Source organism: Oncorhynchus clarkii, chromosome 28, assembly GCF_045791955.1.
Source record: "Oncorhynchus clarkii lewisi isolate Uvic-CL-2024 chromosome 28, UVic_Ocla_1.0, whole genome shotgun sequence".
Lineage (NCBI taxonomy): Eukaryota > Metazoa > Chordata > Actinopteri > Salmoniformes > Salmonidae > Oncorhynchus > Oncorhynchus clarkii.
Window position 1 is genome coordinate 49,200,075 of NC_092174.1, and position 23,888 is coordinate 49,223,962.

At 45.1% G+C, this 23,888-nt stretch overlaps 1 protein-coding gene across 3 annotated transcripts; it reads right to left on the reverse strand.

Annotated features, from left to right (window-relative positions):
• Positions 1 to 1,984: 1,984 nt before the first annotated feature.
• On the reverse strand, positions 1,985 to 23,314 carry LOC139387122 (BCL2 associated athanogene 1). 3 transcript variants are annotated; one of them, XR_011629129.1, is made up of 8 exons: positions 23,189 to 23,305; positions 22,193 to 22,318; positions 12,813 to 12,895; positions 12,598 to 12,711; positions 10,390 to 10,497; positions 4,917 to 4,979; positions 3,644 to 4,698; positions 1,985 to 2,891 (listed from the first exon to the last, which is right to left on the reverse strand). XR_011629129.1 is itself a non-coding variant. In XM_071133139.1 (7 exons), the coding sequence occupies exons 1-7, from the start codon at positions 23,223 to 23,225 to the stop codon at positions 4,606 to 4,608; spliced, it is 624 nt and encodes a 207-aa protein (XP_070989240.1). In that variant the 5' UTR covers positions 23,226 to 23,314; the 3' UTR covers positions 1,985 to 4,605. The 3 variants fall into 3 exon arrangements, 2 of the variants coding, with proteins under 2 accessions (XP_070989240.1, XP_070989241.1); XM_071133139.1 differs by having other exon boundaries at positions 1,985 to 4,698; positions 23,189 to 23,314; XM_071133140.1 differs by having other exon boundaries at positions 1,985 to 4,768.
• Positions 23,315 to 23,888: the final 574 nt, after the last annotated feature.

Below are 23,888 nucleotides of genomic sequence, written 5' to 3' on the forward strand. Positions count from 1 at the left end.
AAGCATCTTTGGCAGCGATTACAGCCTCCAGTCTTCTTGGGTATGACGCTACAAGCTTGGCACACCTGTTTTTGGGGAGTTTCTCCCATTCTTCTCTGCAGATCCTCTCAAGCTCTATCAAGTCGGATGGGGAGCGTCGCTGTACAGCTATTTTCAGGTCTCTCCAGAGATGTTCGATCGGGTTCAAGTCTGGGCTCTGGATGGGCCAGTCAAGGACATTCAGACCTGTCCTGAAGCCACTCCTGTGTTGTCTTGGCTGTGTGCTTAGGGTTGTTGTCCTGTTGGAAGGTGAACCTTCACCGCAGTCTGAGGTCCCGAGTGCTCTGGAGCAGGTTATCATTAAGGATCTCTCTGTACTTTGCTCCGTTCATCTTTCCCTCAGTCGCCCAGTCCCTGGAAGGGAAACATCCCCACAGCATGATGCTGCCATCATCATGCTTCACCGTAGGGATGGTGCCAGGTTTCCTCCAGACGTGACGCTTGGCACTCAGGCCAAAGAGTTCAATCTTGGTTTCATTAGACCAGAGATTCTTGTTTCTCATGGTCTGAAAGTCTTTAGGTGCCTTTTGGCAAACTCCAAGCAGGCTGTCATGTGCCTTTTACTGAGGAGTGGCTTCCGTCTGGCCACTCTACCATAAAGGCCTGATTGGTGGAGTGCTGCAGAGATTGTTGTCCTTCTGGAAGGTTCTCCCATCTCCACAGAATGACCATCAGGTTCTTGGTCACCTCTTCCCTTTTCCCCTGATGGCTGGGCAGACAGCTCTAGGAAGTCTTGGTGGCTCCAAACTTCTTCCATTTAGAATGAAGTAGGCCACTGTGTTCAATGCTGAACAATTATTTTGGTACCTATTCCCAGATCTATGCCTCGATACTATCCTGTCTTGGAGTTCTACGGACAATTCCTTTGACCTCATGGCTTGGTTTTCAAATCATGTCCAATCAATTTAATTTACCACAGGTGGACTCCAATCAAGTTGTAGAAACATCTCAAGGATGATCAATGGAAACAGGATGCACCTGAGCTCAATTTGGGGTCTCATAGCAAAGGGTCTGAATACTTACGTAAATAAGGTATTTCTGTTTCTTATTTATTTTGTTATAAATTAGCAAACATTTCTAAAAACCTGTTTTTGCGTTGTCATTATGGGGTAGTGTGTGTAGATTGATGAGATTATTTAATTAATTTTAGAATAAATATGTAACCTAACATGTGGAAAAGGGGGAAGGGGTCTGAATAATTCCTGAATAATCTGTATAAAGGTGTGAAAGATGTTGGATTTGTTAACCTGCTGACTGAATGGATAGAATGCACTGGACTGCATCTGAAACACCATATTCAATATGTCTGCGTTTACACAGCCAGCACAATTCTAATATTCTTCCCACTAATTGCGTCTTTTGATCAAAAATTGGGGAAAATATCAGAATTCAGCTGACTGTGTGGGTAGTGCCCTACTTTTGACCAGGGTGCTGGGGGCTAGTGCCCTACTTTGACCAGGGTGCTGGGATCTAGTGCACTACTTTGACCAGGGTGCTGGGATCTAGTGCACTACTTTGACCAGGGTGCTGGGATCTAGTGCCCTACTTTGACCAGGGCGCTGGGGGCTAGTGCCCTACTTTGACCAGGGTGCTGGGGGCTAGTGCCCTACTTTGACCAGGGTGCTGGGATCTAGTGCACTACTTTGACCAGGGTGCTGGGATCCTAGTGCCCTACTTTGACCAGGGTGCTGGGGGCTAGTGCCCTACTTTGACCAGGGTGCTGGGATTCTAGTGCCCTACTTTGACCAGGGTGCTGGGATCCTAGTGCCCTACTTTGACCAGGGTGCTGGGATCCTAGTGCCCTACTTTGACCAGGGTGCTGGGATCTAGTGCCCTACTTTTGACCAGGGTGCTGGGATCTAGTGCACTACTTTGACCAGGGTGCTGGGGGCTAGTGCACTATATTATCACAGGATACCAGTTTAGACAGACTACACAGTTTAAATCACACAATCACAACAGCTTTTTATCTGAAACGACACACTATAACATGGTTCCACTAGGCAGTCAGCATTACATCCTGTCACTGGTCAGACTGACCATTAGTAACATTACATCCTGTCACTGGTCAGACTGACATTACATCCTGTCACTGGTCAGACTGATCATTAGTGACATCACATCCTGTCACTGGTCAGACTGACCATTAGTAACATCACATCCTGTCACTGGTCAGACTGACCATTAGTAACATCACATCCTGTCACTGGTCAGACTGACCATTAGTAACATCACATCCTGTCACTGGTCAGACTGTTCATTAGTGACATTACATCCTGTCACTGGTCAGACTGACCATTAGTGACATCACATCCTATCACTGGTCAGACTGACTATTAGTGACATCACATCCTGTCACTAGGAAGCAGTACAGAATCAGTCACCAGCTCATAATATCAGCAGTCTCTTTGTAATAGCAACACGTATCAGCAAACACCACACATTTTCAAAGTCTGAAGGATTATTTCATTTTGGTTCTTTTACTTAGTTAAAATATCCTACATACACAGCACCCTTTTCTTAAGTCCCTGAGGACCAAAGGCAGGGGATATTGTTAAGAGGCTACAACAGTCAGTGTTGTCTTCTCTACCCCAGCACACACACGGAGGGCTCAGTCATTATAAGGGTACTCTGCTGCATGTTGCCATGCTAAATAAATACATTAGAACAGCTCATAAATGTCACTTTTCCTTATTTAGTGTCCTTGCTTTGGCCTGATAGGGCTCCCACATAGGTCTCTGTCCCAAACTAAAGCACAACGTTGGAATAGGGTTCCACTAGAGGTGTCCTGGAGCTGCTCCAGGCCTGGAGAGAGATGACTCCACTAGAGGTGTCCTGGAGCTGCTCCAGGCCTGGAGAGAGATGACTCCACTAGAGGTGTCCTGGAGCTGCTCCAGGCCTGGAGAGAGATGACTCCACTAGAGGTGTCCTCGAGCTGCTCCAGGCCTGGAGAGAGATGACTCCACTAGAGGTGTCCTCGAGCTGCTCCAGGCCTGGAGAGAGATGACTCCACTAGAGGTGTCCTCGAGCTGCTCCATGCCTGGAGAGAGATGACTCCACTAGAGGTGTCCTCGAACTGCTCCATGACTGGAGAGAGATGACTCCACTAGAGGTGTCCTGGAGCTGCTCCAGGCCTGGAGAGAGATGACTCCACTAGAGGTGTCCTGGAGCTGCTCCAGGCCTGGAGAGAGATGACTCCACTAGAGGTGTCCTCGAGCTGCTCCATGACTGGAGAGAGATGACTCCACTAGAGGTGTCCTCGAGCTGCTCCAGGCCTGGAGAGAGATGACTCCACTAGAGGTGTCCTCGAGCTGCTCCATGACTGGAGAGAGATGACTCCACTAGAGGTGTCCTCGAGCTGCTCCAGGCCTGGAGAGAGACGACTCCACTAGAGGTGTCCTCGAGCTGCTCCATGCCTGGAGAGAGATGACTCCACTAGAGGTGTCCTCGAGCTGCTCCATGACTGGAGAGAGATGACTCCACTAGAGGTGTCCTCGAGCTGCTCCATGACTGGAGAGAGATGACTCCACTAGAGGTGTCCTCGAGCTGCTCCATGACTGGAGAGAGATGACTCCACTAGAGGTGTCCTCGAGCTGCTCCAGGCCAATCACTTTTTGACAGCCCTTTTGATTTAAACACAACGTTCCGCCCATGGAAGAAGAGGTCAGGAAGTGACGTTTGGGACCTGAATGCCAAAATATTCAGGAGATAAAGGTCCTCAAAGTCGACCCGTATTGCATACCCCACCATACCATGAGACATCACTGGAAAAGATGTATGGTAGATTGATATAATTTAAGAGCTTACAAACAGGGTTGTCATACGATTTAATCATTTATTGCATTTAAATAAAAATAAAAATGTGGACATTGTTAATTTATGTTAAAGCATTAAATAATCTAAGTGTAAACTCTTTTTCATATCTGCATTTTGTAGTTTAGGCCCTATTTCACATCATCTGAGGTTGTGTTGTGCCCTCCATCGGTTGAGACACAACATGCTCTTGAATACAGAAAGGGTGTCATACATTCTAATAGGTCAACTTTGAGCACCTTTATGTCTTCGATGTTTTGGCATTCAGGTCCCGAAAGTCACTTTCTGACCACTTCTACAATGGGTGAGTACGTATGGAAGGTTTTGTTCAAATCGAAAGGGATGATATCAAAAGGTCATCGAAATCAAATGGATTTCCCCAGATCCCAGATGGTGACTCAGTGGAGACCAGGGCAGGGACAGAGATGTGGAGCAGCGTGGAGACCAGGGCAGGGACAGAGATGTGGAACCGCGTTGGGACCAGGGCAGGGACAGAGATGTGGAACAGCATGGAGACCAGGGCAGGGCCAGAGAAGTGGAACAGCGTGGAGACCAGGGCAGGGACAGAGATGTGGAACAGCGTGGAGACCAGGGCAGGGACAGAGATGTGGAGCAGCGTGGAGACCAGGGCAGGGACAGAGATGTGGAGCAGCGTGGAGACCAGGGCAGGGACAGAGATGTGGAGCAGCAGAGAGATGGACATGACGGCAGATCCCAGATGGTGACCCAGTAGATCTCTGTGAACTAGTAGATCTAAGAATCTGCCAGGGCCAGGTTCTTAGACTGGATCTTAGCCAAGTGGTCTAAAATCCCTGCTTCAATCTTGTCACACTGAGCCAGGAATCCCTGGAGGAGGAGGAAAAGGAAGAGACAGTTAAATCCCTGCTTCAATCTTGTCACACTGAGCCAGGAATCCCTGGAGGAGGAGGAACAGGAAGAGGAGATAGCGGATATTCTTAGACCATCGTAGTAACCCTGTAGTAACAACTTATAAACAGCATGGTTTTATATTACTCAAGTGGAATAAGGACCTACTTGATCACTCAGAGTGAAAACAGACTCACCTGAACTGTTTTTACTAGCCCCTTTTTCTTCATCCGACAGTCACCAAAGTTCTCTGGTAAAGTCTGTTAACACGACACAGTTGTTTTAGTGGTTAAAGTAAGCTGTGATAAGACCAGCAGCTAGGGATTCTCTACTCAACCAATCTGTATGAACAGTCCACCTGACTAGAACTACATGTGTTTGTTAATAAGGTTGTGTTACCATAGAGTCCACCTGCTTTAGGAGCAGGCCTAGATTACTGTAGGAGGGTTAAGGGGACCAGTACTAAATGTAGGGGGGTTAGGGGGACCAGTACAACGTGTAGGAGGGTTAGCGGGACCAGTACTAAACGTAGGAGGGTTAGGGGGACCAGTACAACGTGTAGGAGGGTTAGGGGGACCAGAACTAAGTGTAGGAGGGTTAAGGGGACCAGTACGAAGTGTAGGAGGGTTAAGGGGACCAGTACGAAGTGTAGGAGGGTTAAGGGGACCAGTACGAAGTGTAGGAGGGTTAAGGGGATACAGTACGAAGTGTAGGAGGGTTAAGGGGACCAGTACGAAGTTAAGGGGATCAGTACGAAGTGTAGGAGGGTTAAGTGTAGGAGGGTTAAGGAGACCAGTACTAAGTGTAGGAGGGTTAATGGGAACAGTACTGAGTGTAGGAGGGTTAGGGGGACCAGTACGAAGTGTAGGAGGGTTAGGGGGACCAGTACGAAGTGTAGGAGGGTTAGGGGGACCAGTAATAAGTGTAGCAGGGTTAAGGGGACCAGTACTAAGTGTAGGAGGGTTAGGGGGACCAGTACGAAGTGTAGGAGGGTTAAGGGGACCAGTACTAAGTGTATGAGGGTTAAGGGGACCAGTACTAAGTGTAGGAGGGTTAGAGGGACTAGTACTAAGTGTATAGGAGGGTTAAGTATAGGAGGGTTAGGGGGGACCAGAACTAAGTGTATGAGGGTTAAGTGTAGGAGGGTTAAGGGGACCAGTACTAAGTGTATGAGGGTTAAGGGGACCAGTACTAAGTGTAGGAGGGTTAGAGGGACTAGTACTAAGTGTATAGGAGGGTTAAGTATAGGAGGGTTAGGGGGACCAGAACTAAGTGTATGAGGGTTAAGTGTAGGAGGGTTAAGGGGACCAGTACTAAGTGTATGAGGGTTAAGGGGACCAGTACTAAGTGTAGGAGGGTTAGAGGGACTAGTACTAAGTGTATAGGAGGGTTAAGTATAGGAGGGTTAGGGGGACCAGAACTAAGTGTATGAGGGTTAAATGGACCAGTACTAAGTGTAGGAGGGTTAATTGTAAGAGGGTTATGGGGACCAGAACTAAGTATAGGAAGATTAAGGGGACCAGTACTAAGTGTAGGAGGGTTAAGTGTAGGAGGGTTAACGGGACCAGAACTAAGTGTAGGAGGGTTAGGGGGACCAGAACGAAGTGTAGGAGGGTTGAGGGGACCAGTATTAAGTGTAGGAGGGTTAAGGGGACCAGTACTAAGTGTAGGAGGGTTAAGTGTAGGAGGGTTAAGGGGACCAGAACTAAGTGTAGGAGGGTTAAGTGTAGGAGGGTTAAGGGGGACCAGAACTAAGTATAGGAAGATTAAGGGGACCAGTACTAAGTGTAGGAGGGTTAAGTGTAGGAGGGTTAAGGGGACCAGAACTAAGTGTAGGAGGGTTAGGGGGACCAGAACGAAGTGTAGGAGGGTTGAGGGGACCAGTATTAAGTGTATGAGGGTTAAGGGGGACCAGCACTAAGTGTTGGAGGGTTAAGTGTAGGAGGGTTAAGGGGGACCAGCACTAAGTGTAGGAGGGTTAGGGGGACCAGAACGAAGTGTAGGAGGGTTAAGGGGGACCGGCACTAAGTGTAGGAGGGTTAAGGGGGACCGGCACTAAGTGTAGGAGGGTTAAGTGTAGGAGGGTTAAGGGGACCAGTACTAAGTGTAGGAGGGTTAAGTGTAGGAGGGTTAAGGGGGAGCAGTATGAAGTGTAGGATGGTTAGGGGGACCATAACTAAGTTTAGGAGGGTTAAGGGGACCAGTACGAAGTGTAGGAGGGTTAAGGGGACCAGTACAAAGTGTAGGAGGGTTAAGGGGACAAGTACAAAGTGTAGGAAGGTTAGGGGGACCAGATCTAAGTGTAGGAGGGTTAAGGGGACCAGATCTAAGTGTAGGAGGGTTAAGGGGACGAGAACGAAGTGTAGGAGGGTTAAGGGGACCAGTATGAAGTGTAGAAGGGTTAAGGGGACCAGTACTAAATGTAGGAGGGTTAATGGGACCAGTACTAAATGTAGGAGGGTTAAGGGGACCAGTACTAAATGTAGGAGGGTTAGGGGGACCAGTACGAAGTTTAGGAGGGTTAAGGGGACAAGTACAAAGTGTAGGAGGGTTAGGGGGACCAGAACTATGTGTAGGAGGGTTAGGGGGACCAGAACTATGTGTAGGAGGGTTATGGGGACCAGTACAAAGTGTAGGAGGGTTAAGGGGACCAGTACTAAGTGTAGGAGGGTTAAGTGTAGGACGGTTAAGGGGACCAGTACTAAGTGTAGGAGGGTTAAGTGTAGGTCGGTTAAGGGGACCAGTACAAAGTGTAGGAGGGTTAAGGGGACCAGTACGAAGTGTAGAAGGGTTAAGGGGACCAAAACTAAGTGTAGGAGGGTTAAGGGGACCAGAACTAAGTGTAGGAGGGTTAAGGGGACCAGTACTAAATGTAGAAGGGTTAAGGGGACCAGTATGAAGTGTAGGAGGGTTATGGGGACCAGTAGGAAGTGTAGGAGGGTTAAGGGGACCAGTACGAAGTGTAGGAGGGTTAAGGGGACCAGTACGAAGTGTAGGAGGGTTAAGGGGATACAGTACGAAGTGTAGGAGGGTTAAGGGGACCAGTACGAAGTTAAGGGGACCAGTACGAAGTTAAGGGGACCAGTACGAAGTGTAGGAGGGTTAAGTGTAGGAGGGTTAGGGGGAACAGTACTAAAGTGTAGGAGGGTTAAGGGGAACAGTACTGAGTGTAGGAGGGTTAGGGGGACCACTTAACACAGTGTAGGAGGGTTAGGGGGAACAGTACTAAAGTGTAGGAGGGTTAAGGGGAACAGTACAAAGTGTAGGAGGGTTAAGTGTAGGAGGGTTAAGGGGGACCAGAACTAAGTATAGGAAGATTAAGGGGACCAGTACTAAGTGTAGGAGGGTTAAGTGTAGGAGGGTTAAGGGGACCAGAACTAAGTGTAGGAGGGTTAAGGGGATCAGTACTAAGTGTAGGAGGGTTAAGTGTAGGAGGGTTAAGGGGACCAGAACTAAGTGTAGGAGGGTTAGGGGGACCAGAACCAAGTGTAGGAGGGTTAAGGGGACCAGAACGAAGTGTAGGAGGGTTAAGGGGACCAGAACGAAGTGTAGGAGGGTTAAGGGGACCAGTACTAAGTGTAGGAGGGTTAAGGGGGACCGGCACTAAGTGTAGGAGAGTTATGGGGACCAGTACTAAGTGTAGGAGGGTTAAGTGTAGGAGGGTTAAGGGGGACCAGTACGAAGTGTAGGAGGGTTAAGTGTAGGAGGGTTAAGGGGACCAGTACGAAGTGTAGGAGGGTTAAGTGTAGGAGGGTTAAGGGGGAGCAGTATGAAGTGTAGGAGGGTTAGGGGGACCAGAACTAAGTTTAGGAGGGTTAAGGGGACCAGTACGAAGTGTAGGAGGGCTAAGGGGACCAGTACGAAGTGTAGGAGGGTTAGGGGGACCAGAACTAAGTGTAGGAGGGTTAAGGGGACGAGTACGAAGTATAGGAGGGTTAGGGGGACCAGATCTAAGTGTAGGAGGGTTAAGGGGACCAGATCTAAGTGTAGGAGGGTTAAGGGGACGAGTACGAAGTGTAGGAGGGTTAAGGGGACCAGTACGAAGTGTAGGAGGGTTAAGGGGACCAGTACAAAGTGTAGGAGGGTTAAGGGGACCAGTACAAAGTGTAGGAGGGTTAAGGGGACCAGTATGAAGTGTAGAAGGGTTAAAGGGACCAGTACTAAATGTAGGAGGGTTAAGGGGACCAGTACTAAATGTAGGAGGGTTAAGGGGACCAGTACTAAATGTAGGAGGGTTAAGGGGACCAGAACGAAGTGTAGGAGGGTTAAGGGGACCAGAACAAAGTGTAGGAGGGTTAAGGGGACCAGTACTAAGTGTAGGAGGGTTAAGGGGACCAGAACGAAGTGTAGGAGGGTTAAGGGGACCAGTACTAAGTGTAGGAGGGTTAAGTGTAGGACGGTTAAGGGGACCAGTACGAAGTGTAGGAGGGTTAAGGGGACCAGTACAAAGTGTAGGAGGGTTAAGGGGACCAGTACGAAGTGTAGAAGGGTTAAGGGGACCAGTACTAAATATAGGAGGGTTAAGGGGACCAGTACGAAGTGTAAGAGGGGTAAGGGGACCAGTACGAAGTGTAGGAGGGTTAAGGGGACCAGAACTAAGTGTAGGAGGGTTAAGGGGACCAGTACGAAGTGTAGGAGGGTTAAGGGGACCAGAACGAAGTGTAGGAGGGTTAAGGGGACCAGAACGAAGTGTAGGAGGGTTAAGGGGACCAGTACTAAATTTAGGAGGGTTAAGGGGACCAGTACGAAGTGTAAGAGGGGTAAGGGGACCAGTACGAAGTGTAGGAGGGTTAAGGGGACCAGAACTAAATGTAGGAGGGTTAGGGGGACCAGTACGAAATGTAGGAGGGTTAAGGGGACCAGAACGAAGTGTAGGAGGGTTAAGGGGAACAGAACGAAGTGTAGGAGGGTAATGGGGACCAGTACACAGTGCAGGTGTGTTAGGGGGACCAGTACTAAATGTAGGAGGGTTAGGGGGACCAGAACTAAATGTAGGAGGGTTATGGGGACCAGTACACAGTGCAGGTGTGTTAGGGGGACCAGTACTAAATGTAGGAGGGTTAGGGGGACCAGAACTAAATGTAGGAGGGTTAGGGGGACCAGAACTAAATGTAGGAGGGTTAGGGGGACCAGAACTAAATGTAGGAGGGTTAAGGGGACCAGTACACAGTGCAGGTGTGTTAGGGGGACCAGTACTAAATGTAGGAGGGTTAGGGGGACCATAACTAAATGTAGGAGGGTTAGGGGGACCAGAACTAAATGTAGGAGGGTTAGGGGGACCAGAACTAAATGTAGGAGGGTTAAGGGGACTAGAACTAAGTGTAGGAGGGTTATGGGGACCAGAACTAAGTGTAGGAGGGTTAGGTGTAGGAGGGTTAAGGGGGACCAGCACTACGTGTAGGAGGGTTAAGTGTAGGAGGGTGAAGGGGACCAGTACTAAGTGTAGGAGGGTTAAGTGTAGGAGGGTTAAGGGGACCAGAACTAAGTGTAGGAGGGTTAAGTGTAGGAGGGTTATTAAGGGGACCAGTACTAAGTGTAGGAGGGTTATTAAGGGGACAAGTACTAAGTGTAGGAGGGTTATTAAGGGGACCAGTACTATGTGTAGGAGGGTTAAGTGTAGGAGGGTTACGGGGACCAGCACTAGGTGTAGGAGGGTTAGGGCTGTGTTACCATAGAGTCCACCTGCTCTAGAATCTTCATGAACTGTTCAGATGCCACCTTCACTCTTTGGTCCAGTCTCCCCAGCGCCTCAGCCTGCAGGTCTTTAGCTAGGAACCCCTATAGAACAACAGTAACAGGAAAGTGCAAAGAAAAGCTAACTCCTGTGTACATGTAATGTGTAGATAGTGTGTGGGTGCTGACAAGTGCAGCCTCTTGCTTCACTCTCTCTGGGCATTATCTGTGCTAACACTACTGCTGGGTCTCAGTTTGGTAAGGATGCCAACATTGAACCAGGACCATACCAGTAACGCAATACTCCTTAGTATTGTGGCAAGGACACAAAACACGATGCGGATTTAACTTGTTTAGGAAACAAACATCATAGAGTCACATGTATTTATTTTCTAAGCTATAGCACACAATATTTTACATAGAAAGAGTTGTGTGCTTCCTGCTTTAGTATCATCACAGTCCTAGTATATATTCACATGTAAAGTGCCTTCGGAAAGTATTCTTACTGACTAGACTTATTCCACATTTTGTTGTGTTTCAGCCTGAATGGATTCAATCTTTTTTTTCTACACATAATACCCTATAATGACAAAGTGAAAACATATTTTTAGAAATGTATTCAAAATTAAATACAGAAATATTTAATTTACTTTGTAGAATCACCTTTTTGCAGTAATTACAGCTGTGAGTCTTTCTGGGTAAGTCTCTAAGAGCTTTGCACACCTGGATTTTACAATATTTGCCCATTCATCTTTAAATTCTTCAAACTCTGACAAGTTGATTGCTGATCATTCAAGTCTTGCCATATTTTTTTATAGCTGATTTATGTCAAAACTATAACTAGGCCACTCAGGAACATTCCATGAGGTCTGCACAATGCATCACCGGGGGCAAACTACCTGCCCTCCAGGACACCTACACCACCCGATGTCACAGGAAGGCCATAAAGATCATCAAGGACAACAACCACCCGAGCCACTGCCTGTTCACCCCGCTATCATCCAGAAGGCGAGGTCAGTACAGGTGCATCAAAGCAGGGACCGAGAGACTGAAAAACAGCTTCTCTCTCAAGGCCATCAGACTGTTAAACAGCCACCACTAACATTGAGAGGCTGCTGCCAACACACTGACTCAACTCCAGCCACTTTAATAATGGAAATGTATGTAAAATATATCACTAGCCACTTTAAACAATGCTACTTAATATAATGTTTACATACCCTACATTACTCATCTCATATGTATATACTGTACTCTATCATCTACGGCATCTTTATGTAATACATGTATCACTAGCCACTTTAAACTATGCCACTTTGTTTACATACCCTACATTACTCATCTCATATGTATATACTGTACTCGATACCATCTACTGCATCTTGCCTATGCCGTTCTGTACCATCACTCATTCATACATCTTTATGTACATATTCTTTATCCCTTTACACACTTGTGTCTGTCTATAAGGTAGTAGTTTTGGAATTGTTAGGTTAGATTACTCGTTGGTTATTACTGCATTGTCGGAACTAGAAGCACAAGCATTTCGCTACTCGCATTAACATCTGCTAACCATGTGTATGTGACAAATAAAATTTGATTTGATAAGCAACTCCAGTGTAGATTTGTCTTTGTATTTTAGGCTGTTGTCCTGCTGAGAGTTATTTACTCTGTGAATTAGAACCTAACAGTGGTGACTGGGTGTATTGATACACCATCCAATGTGTAGTTAATAACTTCACCATGTTCAAAGGGATATTCAATAACTGCTTTTTATTTTATTTTTTACACATCTACCAATAGGTGCCCTTCTTTGCAAGGCACTGAAAAACCTCCCTGGTCACTGTGGTTGAATTTGTGCTTGAAATTCACTCCTCGATTGAGGGAACTTCGATTTAACTAGGCAAGTCAGTTAAGAACAAATTCTTATTTACAATGACGGCCTACAGATGTGTGGGGTACAGAGATGGGGTAGTCATTCAAAACTCCTGAACCTATTTACGCTTATTATTGACTCAAGACATTTCAGCTTTAAACATTTTTTAAAAATATTCTACAAACTAAAATGTCACTTTGCCATGGGGTATTGTGTCAGTGACACAAAATCTTAAGTAAATACATTTTAACTTCGGTCTGTAACAACAAAAATGTGGAAAAGGTGAAGACAATGTATATAATATGTAGATATAAAGTATCAGAACATACATTCTTCAGGCCTGTCAGCTCTCCATCCACCTTCTCCAGTTTCTTAGCCGTCTGTTCTACTGACTTCTCAATGTCCTTCAACTTCTTCAGCTCAGACTCCTCCTCTGGGCTGTTCTGAGAGGAGACAACACACAGGTCTGTATTCAAACCATTTTAGGAACGAATGATAAAAACAAATGTGTGAGTGCCAGTCAGCAGAACTAGGAAGGTCTTACCCTTTTTCCAATCATCATGAGTTTACATCCCTGTTTGATTCCAAAGCTGGACAGACTCTCCTCCATCTCCTTCAGTGACTTCCCTGAAACAACAGGACAGCAAAGGCATCATGTTGGGGCTTGAACCAGCTACCCTGTGGTTAGAGGTGAGTGCAATATACTACAACCTGTGCCATACAGTCCAGTCCTCTTGGCAGAGGCTGTAGTAATAGTCTGGCTGCCAGTCTTCCTGTTTTCCTTATGGAACCCTGTGCCATACAGTCCAGTCCTCTTGGCAGAGGCTGTAGTAATAGTCTTGGTGCCAGTCTGTCTGTTTTCCTTATGAAACTGTCAAGCCTAACAATGGACTCAATGTATTACACCTTTAATGAGGTCAGGTGAAGATATCGCTGCAGTGGATTCTGCTATTTTCTGTGGGGTTTTTATGCTGGTCCAAACTTTTTTTATTTTTACACATAATATTTCCACCGTTGTTTCCTATGACTGAAAACAGCCTCTGGGCATCAGAACAGCGATCACTAACCTAGATTTGGATGAAGACTTCTACTTCAATGAGTCGGCAGCTGTGGATATACTGCTCATACAGTATACTGCTCATACAGTATACTGCTCATACCAGACCAGGCCCTAATAACCGGGACAAGAAAAAGAACGCACAAGCGAGGCAAACGAGCGGCCTCCCTGATGCTTCTGGGGAGGTGTGTCTCTTTGTTAACAACAGCTGGTGCTCTAATGTTAAGGAAGTTGAGGCTCTGCTCGCCTGAGTCAGAATACCTCATGATAAGCTGCAGACCACACTATTTACCTAGAGAGTTTTCATCTATATTTGTCATAGCTGTCTATGTAACACAACAAACCGATGCTGGCACTAAGACCGCACTCAAAGAGCTGTATAAAACCAGAAGTAAATGAGAAAATGCACATCCATAGGTGGCGCTCCTAGCGGCCGGGGACTTTAAGGCAGGGTAACTGAGATCAGTCTTACCTAATTTCTACCAGCATGACGCCACCGATAGAGATGGCAGCGTCGCTTCAAGTCCTTATATACTGTTCAGTATTTTTTTATATACAGTGCCTTGCGAAAGTATTCGGCCCCTTTGAACTTTGCGACCTTTTGCCACATTTCAGGCTTCAAACATAAAGATATAAAACTGTATTTTTTTGTGAAGAATCAACAACAAGTGGGACACAATCATGAAGTGGAATGACATTTATTGGATATTTCAAACTTTTTTAACAAATCAAAAACTGAAAAATTGGGCGTGCAAAATTATTCAGCCCCCTTAAGTTAATACTTTGTAGCGCCACCTTTTGCTGCGATTACAGCTGTAAGTCGCTTGGGGTATGTCTCTAGCAGTTTTGCACATCGAGAGACTGAAATGTTTTCCCATTCCTCCTTTCAAAACAGCTCGAGCTCAGTGAGGTTGGATGGAGAGCATTTGTGAACAGCAGTTTTCAGTTCTTTCCACAGATTCTCGATTGGATTCAGGTCTGGACTTTGACTTGGCCATTCTAACACCTGGATATGTTTATTTTTGAACCATTCCATTGTAGATTATGCTTTATGTTTTGGATCATTGTCTTGTTGGAAGACAAATCTCCGTCCCAGTCTCAGGTCTTTTGCAGACTCCATCAGGTTTTCTTCCAGAATGGTCCTGTATTTGGCTCCATCCATCTTCCCATCAATTTTAACCATCTTCCCTGTCCCTGCTGAAGAAAAGCAGGCCCAAACCATGATGCTGCCACCACCATGTTTGACAGTGGGGATGGTGTGTTCAGCTGTGTTGCTTTTACGCCAAACATAACGTTTTGCATTGTTGCCAAAAAGTTCAATTTTGGTTTCATCTGACCAGAGCACCTTCTTCCACATGTTTGGTGTGTCTCCCAGGTGGCTTGTGGCAAACTTTAAACAACACTTTTTATGGATATCTTTAAGAAATGGCTTTCTTCTTGCCACTCTTCCATAAAGGCCAGATTTGTGCAATATACGACTGATTGTTGTCCTATGGACAGTGTCTCCCACCTCAGCTGTAGATCTCTGCAGTTCATCCAGAGTGATCATGGGCCTCTTGGCTGCATCTCTGATCAGTCTTCTCCTTGTATGAGCTGAAAGTTTAGAAGGACGGCCAGGTCTTGGTAGATTTGCAGTGGTCTGATACTCCTTCCATTTCAATATTATCGCTTGCACAGTGCTCCTTGGGATGTTTAAAGCTTGGGAAATCTTTTTGTATCCAAATCCGGCTTTAAACTTCTTCACAACAGTATCTCGGACCTGCCTGGTGTGTTCCTTGTTCTTCACGATGCTCTCTGCGCTTTTAACGGACCTCTGAGACTATCACAGTGCAGGTGCATTTATACGGAGACTTGATTACACACAGGTGGATTGTATTTATCATCATTAGTCATTTAGGTCAACATTGGATCATTCAGAGATCCTCACTGAACTTCTGGAGAGAGTTTGCTGCACTGAAAGTAAAGGGGCTGAATAATTTTGCACGCCCAATTTTTCAGTTTTTGATTTGTTAAAAAAGTTTGAAATATCCAATAAATGTCGTTCCACTTCATGATTGTGTCCCACTTGTTGTTGATTCTTCACAAAAAAATACAGTTTTATATCTTTATGTTTGAAGCCTGAAATGTGGCAAAAGGTCACAAAGTTCAAGGGGGCCGAATACTTTCGCAAGGCACTGTGTGTGTATATATGTATATATATATATATATATATATATATATATATATATATATATATATATATATATATATTATTTCTTACATGTTAGTCCAGAAAACCTTAAGTGTTATTACATACATACAGCCGGGAAGAACTATTGGATATCAGAAAGACGTCAACTTACCAGCACAACGACCAGGAATACGACTTTCCCAAAGTGGATCCTTTGTCAGCACCTCCCAGGGAATTTGAACTGATTCGAGAGGCCGACCCAAAACAATGCCGTAGGAGGAGAGGGTGCCGGAGCGGTCTTCTAGTGAGGCTTCGGATGCGCGCACACCACCCACCACTTCAGAGTATATTACTCGCTAATGTCCAGTCCCTAGTTAACAAAGTTGCTGAAATCAGGGCAAGAGTTGCTTTCCAAAGAGATACCCTGGATTGTAACATACTCTGTTTCACAGAGACATGGCTAGCTGGGGACATGCTGTCGGAGTACGTACAGCCAACGGAATTTTCAGAGCATCGCGCCGAAAGGAATAAACATCTCTCCGGTAAGAAGAAGGGCGGGGGTGTATGTTTCATGATTAATGACTCATGGTGTAATTGTAACAACATACAAGAACTCGAGTCCTTGGTCACCTGACCTAGAATTCCTCACAAGCAAATGCCGACCGTATTATCTACCAAGAGAACTCTGCTTGGTTATCGTTACAACCGTGTATATCCCCCCATCAAGGAACTTTAGTGGAATTCATGCAAAATGGAAACCAGAGGCTGCATTTATTTTAACTGGGGATTTTAACTAAATATGAGAACAAGGCTACCTAAATTCTATCAGCATATCGATTGCAGTACACGAGGGAGTAACACACTCGACCACTGCAACTCTAACTTCCACAACGCATACAAGGCCCTCCACCGCCCGCAAATCTGACTATGACTCCATCTTGTTGCTCCACTCCATTAGGCAGAAACTAAAACACGAAGCGCCCGTGCTTAGGTCTATCCAACTCTGATCTGACCAATCGGATTCCACGCTTCAAGATTGCTTCGATCATGTGGACTGGGATATGTTCCAGGTAGCCTCAGACAATAACATTGATGTATATGCTGACTCGGTGAGAGAGTTCATAAGGAAGTGTTTAGGAGATGTTATACCCACTGTGACTATAAAGACCTTCCTTAACCAGAAACCGTGGATTGATGGCAGCATTCGTGCAAAACTGAAAGCACGCATTTAATCATGGCAAGGCAACCGGAAACATGACCAAGTACAAAAAGTGTAGTTATTCCCTCCGCAAGGGAATCGAACAAGCAAAGCATCAGCGGCTCACAAACGAGAGGTATGTGGCAGGGTCTACAGACAATCACGGCTTATCAAAAGAAAACCAGCCCTGTTGCAGACATCGACGTCTTGCTGCCAGACAAATTAAACAACTTCTTTGTGCGCTTTGAGGACAATACAGTGCCACCGACACGGCCCGCTACCAAAGACTGTGGGCTCTCCTTCTCCATGGCCAACGTGAGTAAAACACTTAAACGCGTTAACCCTCGCAAGGCTGCAGGCCCAGACGGCATCCCCAGCCGCGTCCTCAGAGCATGCGCAGACCAGCTGGCTGGTGTGTTTACAGACATATTCAATCAATCCCTATCAGAGTCTGCTTTAGTAAGTTCAGACCCCACATGCTTCAAGATGGCCACCATTGTTCCTGTACCCAAGAAGGAAAATGTAATTGAACTAAATAGCACTCACTTCTGTCATCATGAAGTGTTTTGAGAGACTTGTTTAGTCAAGGATCATATCACCTGTTACCATAGACCCACTCCAAATTGCTTACCGCCCCAATAGGTCCACAGACGATGCAATCACCATCTGGACAAGAGGAATACCTACAGTGCATTGCGAAAGTATTCGGCCCCCTTGAACTTTGCGACCTTTTGCCACATTTCAGGCTTCAAACATAAAGATATAAAACTGTATTTGTTTGTGAAGAATCAACAACAAGTGGGACACAATCATGAAGTGGAACGACATTTATTGGATATTTCAAACTTTTTTAACAAATCAAAAACTGAAAAATTGGGCGTGCAAAATTATTCAGCCCCTTTACTTCCAGTGCAGCAAACTCTCTCCAGAAGTTCAGTGAGGATCTCTGAATGATCCAATGTTGACCTAAATGACCCACTTCCAGTGGGTCAGAAGTTTACATACACTAAGTTGACTGTGCCTTTAAACAGCTTGGAAAAATCTAAAAAATTATGTCATGGCTTTAGAAGCTTCTGATAGGCTAATTTACATCATTTGAGTAAATTGGAGGTGTACCTGTGGATTTATTTCAAGGCCTACCTTCAAACACTGTGCATCTTTGCCTGACATCATGGGAAAATCAAAAGAGGGAAAGTTTTCATGGGAAAGCCAAAAATTGTAGACCTCCACAAGTCTGGCTCATCATCCTTGGGAGCAATTTCCAAACGCCTGAAGGTACCACGTTCATCTGTACAAACAATAGTATACAAGTATAAACACCATGGGACCACGCAGCAGTCATACCGCTCAGGAAGGAGACGCGTTCTGTCCCCTAGAGATGAACGTACTTTGGTGCGAAAAGTGCAAATCAATCCCAGAACAGCAAAGGACCTTGAGAAGATGCTGGAGGAAACAGGTACAAACGTATCTATATCCACAGTAAAATGAGTCCTATATCGACCTGACCTGAAACGCTGCTCAGCAAGGAAGAAGCCACTGCTCCAAAACGACCATAAAAAAGACAGACTACTACACATGGGGACAAAGATCGTACTTTTTGGAGAAATGTCCTCTGGTCTGATGAAACAAAAATAGAACTGTTTGGTCATAATGACTATCATTATGTTTGGAGGAAAAAAGGGGGAGGTTTGCAAGGGGTTCTGGGACACTGTAAAGTCCATGGAGAATAAGAACACCTCCTCCCAGCTGCCCACTGCACTGAAGATAGGAAACACTGTCACCACTGATAAATCCACCATAATTGAGAATTTCAATAAGCATTTTTCTACGGCTGGCCATGCTTTCCACCTGGCTACTTCTACCCCGGTCAACAGCACTGCACCCCCCACAACAACTTGCCAAAGCCTTCCCCATTTCTCCTTCTCCCAAATCTGCTCAGCTGATGTTCTGAATGAGCTGCAAAATCTGGACCCCTACAAATCAGCCGGGCTAGACAATCTGGACCCTTTCTTTCTAAAATTATCTGCCAAAATTGTTGCCACCCCTATTACTAGCCTGTTCAACCTCTCTTTCGTGTCGTCTGAGATTCCCAAAGATTGGAAAGCAGCTGCGGTCATCCCCCTCTTCAAAGGGGGTGACACTCTTGACCCAAACTGCTACAGACCTATATCTATCCTACCATGCCTTTCTAAGGTCTTCGAAAGCCAAGTCAACAAACAGATTACCGACCATTTCGAATCTCACCATACCTTCTCTGCTATGCAATCTGGTTTCAGAGCTGGTCATGGGTGCACCTCAGCCACGCTCAAGGTCCTAAATGATATCTTAACCGCCATCGATAAGAAACATTACTGTGCAGCCATATTCATTGATCTGGCCAAGGCTTTCGACTCTGTCAATCACCACATCCTCATCGGCAGACTCGACAGCCTTGGTTTCTCAAATGATTGCCTCGCCTGGTTCACCAGCTACTTCTCTGATAGAGTTCAGTGTGTCAAATCGGAGGGTCTGCTGTCTGGACCTCTGGCAGTCTCTATGGGGGTGCCACAGGGTTCAATTCTTGGACCGACTCTCTTCTCTGTATACATCAATGAGGTCGCTCTTGCTGCTGGTGAGTCTCTGATCCACCTCTACGCAGACGACACCATTCTGTATACTTCTGGCCCTTCTTTGGACACTGTGTTAACAACCCTCCAGGCAAGCTTCAATGCCATACAACTCTCCTTCCGTGGCCTCCAATTGCTCTTAAATACAAGTAAAACTAAATGCATGCTCTTCAACCGATCGCTACCTGTACCTACCCGCCTGTCCAACATTACTACTCTGGACGGCTCTGACTTAGAATACGTGGACAACTACAAATACTTAGGTGTCTGGTTAGACTGTAAACTCTCCTTCCAGACCCATATCAAACATCTCCAATCCAAAGTTAAATCTAGAATTCTATTTCGCAACAAAGCATCCTTCACTCATGCTGCCAAACATACCCTTGTAAAACTGACCATCCTACCAATCCTCGACTTTGGCGATGTCATTTACAAAATAGCCTCCAATACCCTACTCAACAAATTGGATGCAGTCTATCACAGTGTAATCCGTTTTGTCACCAAAGCCCCATATACTACCCACCATTGCGACCTGTACGCTCTCGTTGGCTGGCCCTCGCTTCATACTCGTCGCCAAACCCACTGGCTCCATGTCACCTACAAGACTCTGCTAGGTAAAGTCCCCCCTTATCTCAGCTCGCTGGTCACCATTGCATCTCCCACCTGTAGCACACGCTCCAGCAGGTATATCTCTCTAGTCACCCCCAAAACCAATTCTTTCTTTGGCCGCCTCTCCTTCCAGTTCTCTGCTGCCAATGACTGGAACGAACTACAAAAATCTCTGAAACTGGAAACACTTATCTCCCTCACTAGCTTTAAGCACCAACTGTCAGAGCAGCTCACAGATTACTGCACCTGTACATAGCCCACCTATAATTTAGCCCAAACAACTACCTCTTTCCCTACTGTATTTTATTTATTTATTTATTTTGCTCCTTTGCACCCCATTATTTTTATTTCTACTTTGCACATTCTCCCATTGCAAATCTACCATTCCAGTGTTTTACTTGCTATATTGTATTTACTTTGCCACCATGGCCTTTTTGCCTTTACCTCCCTTATCTCACCTCATTTGCTCACATCGTATATAGACTTGTTTATACTGTATTATTGACTGTATGTTTGTTTTACTCCATGTGTAACTCTGTGTCGTTGTATGTGTCGAACTGCTTTGCTTTATCTTGGCCAGGTTGCAATTGTAAATGAGAACTTGTTCTCAACTTGCCTACCTGGTTAAATAAAGGTGAAATAAAAATGTTGTGGGGGTGCACTTCACAAAATAGATGGAACCATGAGAAAGGAAAATTATGTGGATATATTGAAGCAACATCTCAAGACATCAGTCAGGAAGTTAAAGCTTGGTCGCAAATGGGTCTTCCAAATGGACCCCAAGCATACTTCCAAAGAACTGAAAAAGCGTGTATGAGCAAGGAGGCCTACAAACCTGATTCAGTTACACCAGCTCTGTCAGGGGGAATGAGCCAAAATTCACCCAACTTATTGTGGGAAGCTTGTGGAAGGCTACCTGAAACGTTTGACCCAAGGTAAACAATTTAAAGGCAATGCTACCAAATACTAATTGAGTGTATGTAAACTAGAGGTCGACCGATTAATCGGAATGGCCGATTAATTAGGGCCGATTTCAAGTTTTCATAACAATCGGAAATCGGTATTTTTGATATTTTTTTTTTTACACCTTTATTTAATCTTTATTTAACTAGGCAAGTCAGTTAAGAACACATTCTTATTTTCAATGACGGCCTAGGAACGTTGGGTTAACTGCCTCGTTCAGGTGCAGAAAGACAGATTTTCACCTTGTCAGCTTGGGGGATCCAATCTTGCAACCTTACAGTTAACTAGTCCAACGCAATAACGACCTGCCTCTCTCTCGTTGCACTCCACATGGAGAGTGCCTGTTACGCAAATGCAGTAAGCCAAGGTAAGTTGCTAGCTAGCATTAAACTTATCTTATAAAAAAACAATCAATCATAATCACTAGTTAACTACAAATGGTTGATGATATTACTAGATATTATCTGTTGCATATAATCTGACTGAGCATACAAGCATCTAAGTATCTGACTGAGTGGTAGGCAGAAGCAGGCGCGTAAACATTCATTCAAATAGCCCTTTCTTGCGTTTTGCCAGCAGCTCTTTGTTGTGCGTCAAGCATTGCGTTGTTTATGACTTCAAACCTATCAACTCCCGAGATGAGGCTGGTGTTAGTCCACACCCGTTGTTTACCAAGCATTTCACTGTTAGTCCACACCAGTTGTTTACCAAGCATTTCACTGTTAGTCCACACCTGTAGTTTACAGAGCATTTCACTGTTAGTCTACACCTGTTGTTTACCAATCATTTCACTGTTAGTCTACACCTGTTGTTTACCAAGCATTTCACTGTTAGTCTACACCTGTTGTTTACCAATCATTTCACTGTTAGTCTACACCTGTTGTTTACCAAGCATTTCACTGTTAGTCTACACCTGTTGTTTACCAATCATTTCACTGTTAGTCTACACCTGTTGTTTACCAATCATTTCACTGTTAGTCTACACCTGTTGTTTACCAATCATTTCACTGTTAGTCTACACCTGTTGTTTACCAATAATTTCACTGTTAGTCTACACCTGTTGTTTACCAATAATTTCACTGTTAGTCTACACCTGTTGTTTACCAATCATTTCACTGTTAGTCTACACCTGTTGTTTACCAATCATTTCACTGTTAGTCTACACCTGTTGTTTACCAATCATTTCACTGTTAGTCTACACCTGTTGTTTACCAATCATTTCACGTTTAGTCCACACCAGTTGTTTACCAAACATTTCACTGTTAGTCCACACCTGTTGTTTACCAAGCATGTGACATAACATTTTGATTTGTTACTCTACCTTTAAAGATGAGTTTCTGTGCAGGCATCGGGACCCCGGTAACCTGAACCAGAGCATCAGAAAGGTCCTTCAGTATCGGTTCGTTCCCGTCCGGCCCCGTTACCGTGATGCTGTGCTTCGTAGAACCTACATGGGGGTGAATTAGACGCAGAGTACTTTCATATAGCGGCTACATCAGAGACATTAGCCAGCTACACATCTCAGTAACTGATCGGTGCTTTCAGCAACATACACTAGTGTTGCATTCAATTGTATTGGTTTGCATAAAAACAGTCCATGGGAAGCCAGATGTTAAATACAATTCCATTTCAATTTACTGTGCCAGTGGGCAGGACGGTTTTGTCATTATGACCGGGGGCAGTTGAGACAAACTATCTAAAAGATCATATTATTAAACTGACTGTCTGTCAGTCTGTTGTAGACCCACTTCCTCTCTGTTTACGTCCAAATGAAGAGTCGTGCTCGTGTGGACGAACAGGGAATAACCTGCGGGGGGCTTTGGCATGGGTATCGTTACGCAGAGGTGGGTCTACAACAGACCGGAACGTGTTCATAACACGATCTGTCTTAAATTCACCAGTTATAAATGACCGACCGTCCTGCCTACCCATCGACAGACAGTACATTCAAATTAAAATCGTATTGATGCGTTCAGATGCCAGTCGGAACTACGAAACTCGGAAACGTGTATTCAGAGTTTCCTAGTTCCGTCTAGCATGTGAACTGAAGCATTAACATCTGGCTTCCCAAATACTGTTTTGGTGCAATCCAATACAATTTAAAGCAAGACTAGTGTACATAAACACACCAGCATTTCAAAAGCACCTAGCTACGTATCTGACAACTACCTGGCTAACTAACATCTCCTGCTGCGTGTAGCCAGCAAGCCCGTAGACTCCGACTATCCGACTACCAGCACCATCTCTTTGTCTTCCTTTTACGGGGTAATATACATTAAACAAGCTGCAACATCCAAAGCAAAGTGATTGACTTTACCGTAAGCAACAGTGACCGTCACTGTATTCTCCGCCATTTCTGTGTAGCATGAGTGAAAACGCAAGAGGCCAGGGTTCCGGTTGGAAAGCACGCCATCCCATGTACACCGAGGGGACTGGCGGTACTGCAGCTTCACAGACGCTGTTCGGTTTGAGAAGGGTTACGTTCAGGTTACGGGCCCACCCCATACACAACCAATCAGTCGATATAATCGAGAACTATCATCAGAAATCACGCGACATGAATCAGACAGTGAAAAAAGTAACATGAAAAAGACAAAAAAACAACAACTGAACAGCCATAATAGTTCTCGATTATATCGATTGATTGGTATTGAATGGGGTGGCCGGTCATAGCCGGATGTACGGTGGCTCAGGTTAAATCAAATCTAATTTTATTGGTCACATACACATGGTTAGCAGATGTTAATGTGAGTGTAGTGAAATTCTTGTACTTCTAGTTCCGACAGTGCAGTAATATCTAACAAGTAATCTAACAATTCCACAACAACTACCTAATACACACAAATATAAAGGGATGGAATAAGAATATGTACATATAAATATATGGATGAGCGATGGCCGAACCGCACAGGCAAGATGCAGTAGATGGTATAAAATACAGTATATACATGTGAGATGAGTAATGTAAGATATGTAAACATTATTAAAGTGGCATTATTTAAAGAGACTAGTGATCC

Excerpts from the sequence above, each read along its gene's own strand:
- LOC139387122 (XM_071133139.1), bottom strand. The coding sequence starts at position 23,225 with ATGGCGGAGAATACAGTGACGGTCACTGTTGCTTACG. Across the intron at positions 12,896-22,192 it reads ACAGAAACTCATCTTTAAAG|GGAAGTCACTGAAGGAGATG; the intron begins GTAGAGTAACAA and ends CTGTTGTTTCAG. Across the intron at positions 12,712-12,812 it reads TCATGATGATTGGAAAAAGG|AACAGCCCAGAGGAGGAGTC; the intron begins GTAAGACCTTCC and ends GTCTCCTCTCAG.